The 12,780-nt window shown below is 39.4% G+C and overlaps 1 protein-coding gene across 6 annotated transcripts in view; it reads right to left on the bottom strand.

Annotated features, from left to right (window-relative positions):
- Window positions 1-446: 446 nt before the first annotated feature.
- The window catches only part of INO80D (INO80 complex subunit D), a 68,387-nt gene continuing 56,053 nt past the window's right edge, over window positions 447-12,780 (bottom strand). For all 6 annotated transcript variants that reach the window (XM_072742135.1, XM_072742136.1, XM_072742134.1 and 3 more), the window contains one exon: window positions 447-12,512. In XM_072742135.1, the coding sequence (XP_072598236.1) occupies window positions 11,347-12,512 (1,166 nt within the window). In that variant the 3' untranslated portion in view covers window positions 447-11,346. The remainder of the gene's footprint in view (window positions 12,513-12,780) is intronic.

Genomic DNA, 12,780 nt, shown 5'->3' with positions numbered 1-12,780 from the left:
ACATGTAACAATTTCTTTTTTTTTTTTTTTTTTAAGATTTTATTTATTTATTCATGAGAGATAGAGGCAGAGACACAGGCAGAGGGAGAAGCAGGCTCCATGCAGGGAGCCCGACGTGGGGCTCGATCCCGGGACTCCAGGACTCAACCACTGAGCCACCCAGGCGTCCCAACATGTAACAATTTCAAATGCAACTTCTGATTGGATTTCAAGGTTCTAGATAACCACACAAAGCTCACCTAGCATTTACTTGGTCCATAGCTATTGCAAATATTAATCGTTGTTGATCTAACCATAAAGAGCCATGAATTTATATCCCCAGAATTCTTGATAAAATAGATCTTGAAAAATCACTCTACTTAAATAACAAAAGGGGGAAAATGCCTACCCTGGATTTGCAGCTTTGATCTATATCCAGGCAAAGGAAATTATACCCGAAACAAAGCTACTTCACAGCAAGATTTATTAATACATCCAAAAGAAAGAAAGAAAAATCATTTTGTCACACTATATACAGATAATACATACAGTGTTTTATACACATATTACATCAGTTTTTACACAAGAAAAATATACATAAAAATGTAAACTTTTGTATACAAAAACCCTTAAACAAATTAAACAAGGACCAGATAACAAAAGGAGACCAATCCATTATTATTTCATCAAATTTTTAAAACAGTAATACAGTACATTCATTGAGATATATATGGAAAATGTGAGCCATCTCTTCATGTTTAAAGGGAAATTACAAACCAAAAGCCCATCACCTCCCAAAATGTGGTTCCCCGCCCCCACCCAGCAACACCACTCATAATCAGACACGCCTTTCCGCCACAACGGTGCGGGGTGGGGGGCTCTTACTAAACCTGCCAACCTCCTCATCTTGCTGCTACAGTCTGTGCAGAAACGAGTGGCCCCTTGGCTTTTGTGCATATAACTTAAGCTTCTAGCCACTATTCACGCAAATCCAGACAAGATCCTCAGTTTGTAAGTTCCCTTTAAGCAGCTTTTTTTTTTTTGTAAATATTTTTAATGTATGGCCTGTTAAACATACTTGTGTGCCAAGGTGAATGAGAACACTGAAAAAGAAGGGCTTTGAGAACTGCTAGTCCTTGCTACCGTGCAGTTACTTTGTAAGAAGAGATTTTAAAACTGTGCAACCTGTCTGTCACTTGCAGGATCCAAAGAAGAGACCACCTCACCTGTGATTTCCCACTGCAACTTGGTTTCAATTTATACCTCAGTTCTCCAGTTAGTACCTACCCTGATTGCCAAGAGGCTTTTTGTTAAAGGCTGCTTCTGATATCAAGTTCCAGCTAAACTACTCTGTAAAATCACTCAAACCCCAACCTCTCGGTTCTGGTCTTCAGGGGGGACTCTTACTCCACTGTTGGTTCTTGGTTCTCTTTTGCTTTTTGTTAACATCTTACAATTTAGGATTGTCCATCTATGTTCCTCTCTCTGGAAGGTCTTGAAATGTAATCTGTTGCCAACTCATCGCAAAATTAAAGATTTAATGTTTTTTTTTTTCTTCCTAGTCTGTCGTTCAGTGCGTCAAACTGATATATTAATGAAAACACCTGAAGCGGTGGGGAATAGGGATTGAATCTATGGCAGGTGCATGCAGACTCCGAGCTCTTTAACAAGAAAAAAGCGTCTGGGAAGACCTTTAACTAAATATATGCAAAACATGCTTAAGACAGCTTCATGAGAGCTGCCTCCCCTCAAAGTTGAATTTTGAACAAGGCAGCATAACAGTTAGGTGATAGATTTCCCTGCAGCTAGAGTAGTTAACTTCCCCCAGGCAAAATGATCTCAATGATCATTATTTATTAATGAAAGGAAGAGGCAGATTGGTGAATTAAGTTGATCTGGAAGATGGTGGAGGACGTACGCTAATGGAAATGTTAGGATTGCTTTATAACTGAAACAAACAGGCTGGTTTGTGGTACATCTCCATTTCAGAGAGAGGGAAAATGCACGAGGTTCTCAAGTGAATCCCCGGCTCTCTCTCTTTCTCCCATAGGACAGGTGGCATTTTAAAAAATGACAGTCTCCCTTTCAGTTAAAAAAAAAAAAAAAAGTAACAATAAAAAGGAAAAGATAAATAAATAATGTGTGGATGTCTTTAGATGAGACTTTTAAATGTTCTTTAAATAATTTTCGATAATGTATTTTAAATCATTACATACAACTGCCACTGCAGTGACAATATTCCAGTAGGGGCAGCATTTTGCTAAATGTAAAAGATTGCCATTTAAAACTCATACATATACATGTGTATATACAGTATATCAACACTATTTATATACATATATATCTAGAAAGCAACATTTCATTGCCTTTGAATATCTATATATTCACTCCCACAATATATGAGACATACTGTGTGAGTATATACGAAAGTATATGTACACATGCTCTGACATGTATATATACACTTTTGTCTGTGTGTGCATAAGAGCTTTAAAGGCACAATATATAGGGATGCAAGTTTTCTAGAGAGCTGCAGCAAAGTTAAAACAGAATGTCACAAATGTGGAAAAAGTCAAAAGGAAATACAGCAAAATTCATTACTTAAGAATTTGTTAAAGCAGTTTTATGAGCAAAATGAGTTAGTTGTAGAATTCAAGAGGTTTATGTGACTTTGTATGCTTTCCATTAAAATGAAAATGGTAAGTTTATGATTAAGACACAAAGTAAACCACATTTTTAAATGACAAATTGAAGACAGTAAATGGGGAAATAAACCTAACGCTGTTACCAATAAGATTATAATTATGCTGTTTTCCAACGTGAGTAAAAGGTCTCCAAATGATCTAGATAACTTTCAGATTAGCCTTGTTTGAATGTTGGTTTTCTGTTTATTTTTGAGATGAAGATGAATACCCAATCCTCAAAATTACTAGACAAACTATTACCAAAATCTACATCTTCAGGAAAATTTCAGAGATAAAGATCTTTAAAAGAAATGACTGAGAAGTTAATGAATTATGCTTAAGCCAAATGCTTTCGGCTAGGAAGGACATAATAAAAAGCGGAAAATACAATGAAGTGTGATGAGATTGATTTAGAAGGCAGTGAAGATGAAGAACAATGGAACTGGTAAGAGTTCTAGCAGGAATTCAATTATAATAACCATAAACAAGACTATAATCCAAAGGACTCCCATCTTCGTATGCACCGATGGTGTGCTCTAGGCTGTCACCTCCTCTTGCTTACAGAATCATCGAGTTTTCCATCGACGTATAATCTTGCTTTAACAAAGGCTGTTTATCTATTACACACACACATTTTTTAGGGAAATATATGTATATAGCTTTATCTATACACACACATATACATACGTGTATATATAGATTTATACAAATGTATAAATAAACATAATACTTTTCAATCTTTCCATTGACAAGGCAAGTTCACATTCAGCAAAGTGCCACCACATCCCATATACACATCTCTGTACAGATATACACAAAAGGGTCTATTTTCACCCTTCAATCAGGGGGAGTTTATTCTAGCAAATCCCATTAACCAGAGTAACTGAAGGGAGAAATGGCACCAATACAAACTCCCTTCTTTCATTTGCATGCATATGTACAAGAAATATGCAGATTTTTAAAAAATCCATAAAGCAAGAGTGAATGAAACTGGGAGATGCAGAAATACAACTATAAAAGGAACGACATGTAAAGCTTTCCTAGGTCTTGACTATACCTAAGATGAATGAGGCTTCAAAGAGAACTACAAATTCTGGTGTGTTATCAGAAGTTGTTTTGACATATATCAAAGCACATGATTTTTTTTAATAGTAAAAATAAATGTGATTGGAGCATTTAATAACAACTCTAGTTTTGGCTATGTTAGACCACATGATACTCCAGTACTGAATGTGTAGTATAGCAAAATGACAAAACTCAAAATATAGGAATGTATCTTTTTTTAATTCCATATGAATCAGGTAAAAGTCAAGGGTAGCATAATTTTTCCTATAAATAACCAAAATACGGGGGTCGGGGGCACGCTAACTTCATAAATAGCACAACGGAGTAATTTTTTTTTTTAATTTTTGGAAATAACTGAAATCATCCCAGCTTTGAAGTATACATGGTGAAATGATCCCACCAACTCTTTCAACAAGCAGTCCCTTCAAAAAATGGCATTCTTTATTGAAAGCCTATAATTTTCTTAACTTCACCAAGAAAAGATGATCAATAAGATTTTCTAACTCAGAATACAAAGAAATCTATTATTAACATAAAAAAAGTTGTTTCAACTGATCTGGTCCCATCACCCCAGCAGATAAACACAGCTCATGTCTGGTTTGTCTCTCTATGTCTGGTTTGTCTCTCTCTCTCTCTCTCATATTTTTATGCTCAAAAGTGAGAGGCTGGTCTTTGAACCTGTTTCTCAGGTCATTTTAAAAACATAGCATAAGTTAATCAAAAGGTTAAAATAAAATGCACATGATATCAGAGCTAGCCTTTTAACATAAAATAGCATAATGAAGAATTTGGTGTATTTATACTACAGACACGATGAGAAAATAACTCTTGATAGCCTCATCTAAATAAACCGTATTTCTACAATACATTGTTACCTTCTTCTATTTTTTACCTAAGCACACATTCATCTCTCTCACACACGTGCCCCCAATGTATATTTTTGCATGTGTGTAAAAACACAGACGGAGACAAGCACACAAGTAATTTAATTCTATTTTTAAGTCACAGTGGGAATTCCTTAGTGAGGAGGGGTAAAAAAGTTCCTGAATAAGACACTGAGAACATCTAAATTTATTATTTTTTCTATTTTACTTCCCAACTTACAGAAGGAACTGTAAATTAAAGAATAACTCCATAGCAAATAAAAGAGGTCTTAAAAACTTAGTTTACAAATTCCAGCTACAGTAGTTGGGAGTTTTGCTTGATCTATGTATTTCTATTTACCCTGTAACTAAGCTTCTAGCCGTCTTAAGTGTAAACCACAGATCATTTACTAGAGAAACACGATTCCCAACAGTTCTATGAGCAGTAATAAATGGTCTAAAGGTGTTCTACATTGAGGCCCCAGGATATCCTTTTATTTTATATATCTGCAAGGTAGCAAAGGATAGCTATACACCTTGACACGGCAGAGATCCAGTGTAAAAAGGTGCTTCACTAGTTTGTTTTGTTAAAAAAACAAAAAACAAAAACAAAAAAACCAAAACAAAAAAACCCAAAAAGCTCATATATAATTTCTTACGCTATTAAAACACATAGGCAACATAATTCATTACACTCAATACAGCTTTAGTATAAAACTTATAATTTATGAGGTGATGTTAATAGTATAAATTAATATACCTTTTCTCTTAAAATCTACAATAAGTATTCTGAAAGCTCATTGGGGAAGGAAACTTTTAAATAAAACTTTTAAAGCTGTGCGTGATGGGAAAGGATTCTGTTTGCTGAAGCGGAGAGCCTGAAGGAGAAAGGAAAGAGGTCCTATGCGAGACACGGTGGGCTACAAAACCGAACGCTTTCTCTTTCTTGCGCTCTCTTCAATGAGTCACCTTTAGTTTCTCTTAAAACTAGTTTCTTATTTTACAAACTGCCCTAATTTCCACAAGGAATCCCTGAGACATACTCAACACTATACAGTGAAAAGAAGAATCACTGCGAAGAGGGACTGATTGCAACCCTTCCGAGCAGATGAAGACAATGTCACCAGCATCCAGCTTCCCATCACTTGCACGCTTATCTGCTGGTGCCCACGGGGCCTTACCGACGCAGGGTGGAGTCAGTTCAGGGCAATCAGTCTATTCCCCAGGCAAAAGCACTGGTGTGGTTTCGCTGCACTGGAAGCTTCTACAGTGCATGGTGAACATTTTCCCAAGGGGAACTTTGGGTGCATATAGAGCTTACTTCAGTGGTCCCCAGCTCAAATGAAAACAAAAAACAAAACAAAACAAAAACAAGTGAAAGAAGTGGTGTCTATGACTCTTAGGCCAGGATCAGGGCAGATCAGGGATGTATGTGTGTAGGCTTGAGAAGGGGTGTAGGGGAGTACTGAGGCCAGCAGGCAGGAGGGCAAAGGGAAGGAGAGCTGGGCTGCCCGACAAGAGGCTTACTAAGAGTTAGACAACTTTTCTCTTACAACATTGTTTTTCAGACTCAACTTTAGATCCCCCAAAACTCCGCCACTCTAAGTAGTCAGACATCCCCAAGATTTGGGAACCTAGTTTCTGGTAAAGAAAGTCATACCAAATTTGCTCTCTCTCCCTGAAATACGACGTGTCCTTTATTGGCTCTGGATCACAGTGCAGAGAGAGGGAGGCTAAGAGAAGTTAGAGCTGAGGGCAAAGAGAATTTTTGCTATTTAGAAAAGAGGCTAAGTCGGCCCCACAATTTTTGCATTAATGACACTGGCTATTAGGAGACATAACTATTCACTTGCATTTTAGGTTTTCTTTCCTAACTCACTGGTCAGGGGGAAACGCTGAACAGATACCCCAAATATGTTCTTCACTGGTATCTTATTTCAAATCTTTTGAAAGGTAGCATTGAAAATGTCACTTTAATCTACTAAACATGAATTCTGGTTCCATGCGGAACAGGATACTGGGAAGCTCATAAGGCTGCAGATATTAAGAAGTCATTGTTTAACCTTTCTATAGAATGCCAGTAAAGATTCCGTATTTTCAATGTATTGTGAGAGGGGGGAAAATCTATGTTCTATCATATATATATTTCCACCTCCTACCTCACCCCCAAGAAATGTATTTCTCATCAGGAAAAAAATCCTTGGAACGATGTAGGTGTTGGTGATGAAAGAGATACAAATGAAGACTATTCAGTATGACATTTTCTTTTAAGGAATCCTTGAAATCGCCTCATTCGCCTGCAGAGTTCTGTTGACCATGTAGAAGACCACTGTATTAGACTAATCTATTATACCAGATTAAAAACAGAACTTAGTAGGATGTTAAAAGGCTAAAAAGAAGAGGTTGAAGAATGTGGAAACTAGATACCTAATTTTTAAAAATGAATTCCAAACCTATCAAAATAATTAGTTTAGTGTTATGAATATCCTCATCTTTTTACAATACCAATCCACAACAACCTACTGAACTTGGAGGGAAGGCGATTGCCTCACACAAACATTGCTGATGCAGCCCACGACCGCCGCCACCACCACCCCTGTGATGCAGGGGTGCAGGAGAGACTGCAGGCAAGTAACACGAACCAAGGGCATGGGAGTTACCTACATATGCTCAAATTCTAGGGCCAAGTGATAAAAACCGAATGGTACAGGGGTATGTGGCTGGCTCAGCTGGTAGCGCATGTGACTCTCGATCTCAGGGTTGTGAGTTCAAGCCCCACATTAGGTGTGGAACCTACTTAAACTAAAAAAAACTAAGCAAAACTGAATGGTACAGGTCAATAGAAATATAAATTCTTTTTCATAAGAAGAAAGCTTACAAATCGGGCATGTATCACAGACACCATTTCCTTCCAAATCAAAGCACTGTCTTTGCCTCTGGGTTGTGATCATGGACTGTGAGCGAGCTCTGATAAGGAAAAGCTTTAGTGTTAGTCACAGAAAGTGAGGACTCTTAGCTTGCAGTTGAGAGACTGGGCCTATTGAAGAAATAAATCTTATAAATAATTATTTGGCAAAGATAAAGTATTAGCTTTCCTTAAGCCTGATGCCACTCAAGACGGTAACTACAATTCTGAGAAAAACAAAACAAAAAACCAGACACATTTTCTAACTTTATGTCCATACCTACTATTTGCTTCTCATTAAATTATAATCTCTTCGTGGAGGGACACTAGACACACCACACTGCCTGCCAGCATGAAATTGCTCAGGAAGTCATTTATAAAGCAGTTCTATCTCACGTGGTAGGTTACTAGAGAGAGAGGGAAAAAAAAATCCTTCACCATATAAGCTATGTGACGATAATTACAAAATTTTCCATTGCATAGTCTGTCATTTGGTGGGTTAAGTGTAATTGCTATTTACTACTGTGAATTGTTTACTAGCTACATAACCTACGCAGATGTGCAAATTACTAAGCCATTTTTACAGAGGAGAAAACAATGTCTTAAGTACTTTAATTAAAATAATATTAACAATTATGTAGAGAGAGTAAAGGAGAGAAAACACATCTTTCCTTCGATGCTATAAGATCACAGCCAGTGAGTATCATTCCTTAGAATGGAATTCAGATTCTCCAAGCACAGAATGTATCCATGAACTGCAGCAACTTTGTAAGTAAATCACATTAACACAATCTAACTGGCCTTTATAAATGGTCCCAAAGAACTGCAGAGACAGAGTGAACTTCTCTGCCACTATTTCTCATTTCACACTAGAATAAAAGCTAGTTTCCACCTAATTAGGACCTTACGTAAAATTTGTTTTTGATTCCAGTATTGCCTTATGATAGCATAAGTGCTATTTAAAAGACACTAATTTTCCTATTTCTGGAGTAAAAGACACTTCATTTCTTTCTCTACACATTAACAGCACACCTACTACTAATAGACTAGAATTGTTCCGTGTCAGCTAAAAGAAAAACGGGACCGGTATCTCTGGGTTCACAGACGTTCTTCTCGCTTCCAAAAAGGGACTCACAAGAAACCGCAAGAGCAAAGCGAATCGCAAGCTTGGCTATTTGTTTTGACAGAGATGAAAGGAGAGGACAAATTTGTGTTTTTTTGCTAATTCCCCAGACCTATGCTGGTACTCTCTACGGGTGCCCCTGCTTCGGCTATCACTGGGGGCATCTAAACAAAAATGAATTTACTCAAAGTTTTTGGTGTGAAGCTGTTAACTGGCAACATTCCTGATCATTTCATGCCTCCTTACTAGAAAGCAGGAAAAGGGCTTTTCAATGCACATAGAACAGAAAATTGCAAACAAGAAAATGTGCAACTTACTGCAAACTCAGTTTTGATAACTGAAGAATTTTAAGCAGCTACCACGAGGGACAAATAGCCAGAAAAGTTCAAACCGACTACCCGTGACTTTCTCTTTGCTGTCAAAGAAGGGCTGATAGATAAGATAGTGTGCTGCTGCTCTGCTACAACCTTGAATTTGTACACAGTGGAGACTAGATCAAATTGCTGGGAATGGACAGTTTTCTAGTGATGATTGTAACGGGAAGTGAAAGAGTGGAGCAAACTAAGTGATACTTTTGAGCAGAGGTAACTACTCGTAATCATTTCATTACAGTACATTAAAATAAAAAAGCTTACTAACATAGGTTTCACAGGTGAGAAATACTTAAATGATCTGTTCTCACCACTCAGAATAGAAATTTATGGTGATACCAAATATAATTTTGCTTTGTGACATAATTTATAATTTAGAAATTTCTCAATCTGCAAAAAAGGCAAAGCTATTAAAAATAAATCTTCCAATCAATTATCATGATTAAAAAAAAACACAAACTAAATATATTACAAATGTATTTTTGGCCCACAAAAAGAAACTTCAATAAATACAAACTAGGGCATATAATGATTTCATACAGTCACGTGACATTTCCCCTCCATAATCTCAGGCACATGGTATCTGCATAATGCCTGCTGATCACCATCATTCCTTTAAAAAGCAGAGAAAGAAAAGCTTTCAAAAGAAGGGACTGGTTAGAATTAGCATGGCATAAAGAGAATACATATAGGAAGTAGGAAAATACATCCAAATCTTTACCTATTGAAAAGGAATTAAGATCAAATATTCCCTGACAAATGAATTATTATATCACATCATTAATAGATATGTTCTCTACTCATCTTTTAAAATATATATATGTAAATTAGACTCGACTCAGGTATAAATAGCCAATGGTATCTCAGGGGACAGTGAAACTTCTCAGCAAAAGCAGAGCACAGATGCCTTTAGAATCTAGTTCCACCCTTGGGGAGAGGGCAGGGGAGAAGGCAGGTAAAAAGAAACCTCACAGATTTATTTCATAGTCACCAACTTACTAAACTACCCAATATGATTTTTAACCCTAAAATCCTGGTACTTAAAAAAAAAAAAAAAGTCCCCGAACTTAAACCTAAGCACTTCAATTATTTTAAAAGTACCAAAGGGTAAAATTTATGTCTCGTTTCCATATTCCGCTTTGAAAGAAACTTTAAAATGTGTATCCTTCAGATATTACACATCACTTCACAACTGATACATTGATTCTACAAGTGTCTTCAACATTTTACAAATCTTACCGAAGAATCACTACTGTAAACATGAAAAAGTCAAAAGTAATAGACGGATCAAGGAGTTCAGTGATCCCATCTTTCCAAATCTATCTGACCTCTCCTGCTTTTTCACATCAAAATATGGTCTTTTTTTATAATTACATCTCATGAATGTATTCCGTGAGAGAGGGATGGAGAAACAAATGCTCGTCTAAAAAGGCAAAAATAACCACCAGACCTCAGAATCTCAGCAACCCTGCAGTCACACTGCACGAGCTGGGTAACTAGTGACATCCCCACAGCCCCGACGTGAATGCGGCCCGCTGCGCTCCTGGGTGACTTAGCAGAACAGGGTCGTGTAACTCGCCTGGTCGGACCACCACCCTCTCTACGCGGGAGACTGAGTTAATACAGTGGGGAGAAAATGGCCAACCTGATTGGGGTTGTGAGATGTGGGAAAGAAGAGCCTTAGACTCATTAGGAAAAAAAAGAAACGACGACGACGACGACGGGACAGGTGCTTCCTGCCCTGCACAAAAACACACACGTGGGTGCACATACACACAGGCGGTCAAAAGACTAAAATTTTTTTCTTTTTAAATCGAACATGATCACAATTAGGAATGGAATCCTGGCCTCGTGCAGTGTTTAGCAGTTGGTGTGAAGTCAGAGCCTTGATCTACTCCCCTACGCACCATCTGCTATCACGTAGACGGGAACTCAATGGATAGGACCATTCTATCTAGAACCACCTCTGTGAAGACCTGGTCATAGAATGGAAAGCATTGATCTGAATACTAGGAAATAGTAAAGGGCACTGGTAATCTGAGGTATCTTCCACTTCTAGGACTTGCTGCTAAAAATCAATTCTATCCAGTCACGGTGCTGAGCCACTGAGGAAACCACTGGGGTAGAGTGAACCTGCCAGGAGGGAATGAGCACCAGTGCAAAGGAGCACATGTGAACACTGAAGCAAGGTCCACCGCGGGGTTACTTGTTTAACTGGAAAAGGGAGCGTTCCCCCCTTTGTCCCCACCTGTGATTTTTAAAATCTTCTTTAGGAAAAGGGGGAAAGGGATGAGAAACAGGAAACAAAGATAGAAAACACCAGGTTCCCCACCTGCCTGCAAACCCACAGACACGCTCAGTTAGGGGAGGTAAAGGGAGAAGATGCATTATTGGTACTTGTAGCTGTGGCACCTGTTACTGTGAAGCCTGTAGGAGGGGCTATCGAGCTGTGGCTGGGCTGCAGGTCCTTAGGAATGCCACTGTGAGAACCCAGCTGGTGGCCGAAGGCTGCGCTGAACTGAGGGAGCTGCTGCTTGGGAGAGGTGGAGGCCATGAGTTCAGCAGAAGGCCCCATGCCACTGAAGCTGGTCTGCGGTAACCCCGGAAGCACGCTGGAGCTGCTGGGGGTCACGGTGGCGAAGGCAGGCTGTGTGGTCTCTGAGTTCGAAGTGGTGGGTGGCGTGGATAGGGAAGTGGAAAGAAGATGTCCATCTGCGCCGAGAAGGTTGCTAAATGGAGAGGGGTCTCCAAGGTTGACAGGGAGATTGCCCCAGTGAGTTCTGGGGTTTACGACTCCTCCAAGTGGCACCTCGAGTGGGGTTGGGAGCAAGTGCTGCGCCATGATGGGCATCTCTGCTGAAAAGGTAGCTGCCATATTATCACCAGAGTAAGATGTCGTGTGGGGAGAGGTGATATGGTCACTATAGGGAGACGGCACGTGCTCACTATCATAATGGCTTCCATGGGGCGAGGAGTGTGAATGATCACTGCTGTATTGCTGTCGTGAGGTGATTAGGTCATCTGCCTTGCTCAGCAGCTGGGCAGGATGTGGCCTCTGGGAGGCATGGCTGCCATCATGTAGTCCATGAAACTGTCCTGGGAAGGCTCTCTCCCCAAGTGCACTCTGGCTCATCAGAGTGGCAGAAGTAAGGCCGACGTTGGCTGGGGCAGAGAACTGCCCCTGAATCTGCCCTGCCAGGGGTGTAGGTGGGTTAGACAAGGTAGCAGAACGGAGCAGGTTCTCATCCAGCTCTAGACTAGAAAAATTATCATGTACTATGCGCCCATTCAGTAGCTCCCCTAGGTCCGTGTTTACTTCTCGGCTCAAGGACTGAATTCCTGAAGCTCCAGTACCTGCGGAGAACACCCCTATTCCTCTATCTGACAACTCCTGGACTGGCACACCATCTGACTGAGTAAGTACCCCAATGGTACTCAGGCACTCGAGAGAAGTTACAGCCTGTAAGGCCCGTTCAAGTTCCTCGGCCTCTTCGGTAGTTGGAAGGAGGTCTCCATTCTTTCCTGAGTAAAAGAAAAGCCGTCAAGAATCAGCAGAGTTTTTACTTGTCCCATACCACAGAAACCACACGACTGAATTATTTTTTAGCAATATTCTATTAACGGGGTGCCTGGGCGGCTCAGTCAGTTGAGTGTCTGACTCTCGGTTTTGGCTCAGGTCAAAATCTCAGCAAGTGGGATCGAGGCTTGCATCAAGCTCCATGCTCAGTGGCGAGTCTGCTTAAATTTCTCTCTCTCTCTCAAATAAGTAAATCTTTAAAAGAAATGGGGC

This window comes from Vulpes vulpes, chromosome 16, assembly GCF_048418805.1.
Source record: "Vulpes vulpes isolate BD-2025 chromosome 16, VulVul3, whole genome shotgun sequence".
Classification (NCBI taxonomy): domain Eukaryota; kingdom Metazoa; phylum Chordata; class Mammalia; order Carnivora; family Canidae; genus Vulpes; species Vulpes vulpes.
The sequence above is the reverse complement of the archived record's forward strand: the minus strand, read 5'-3'. Positions and strand labels throughout refer to the sequence as shown.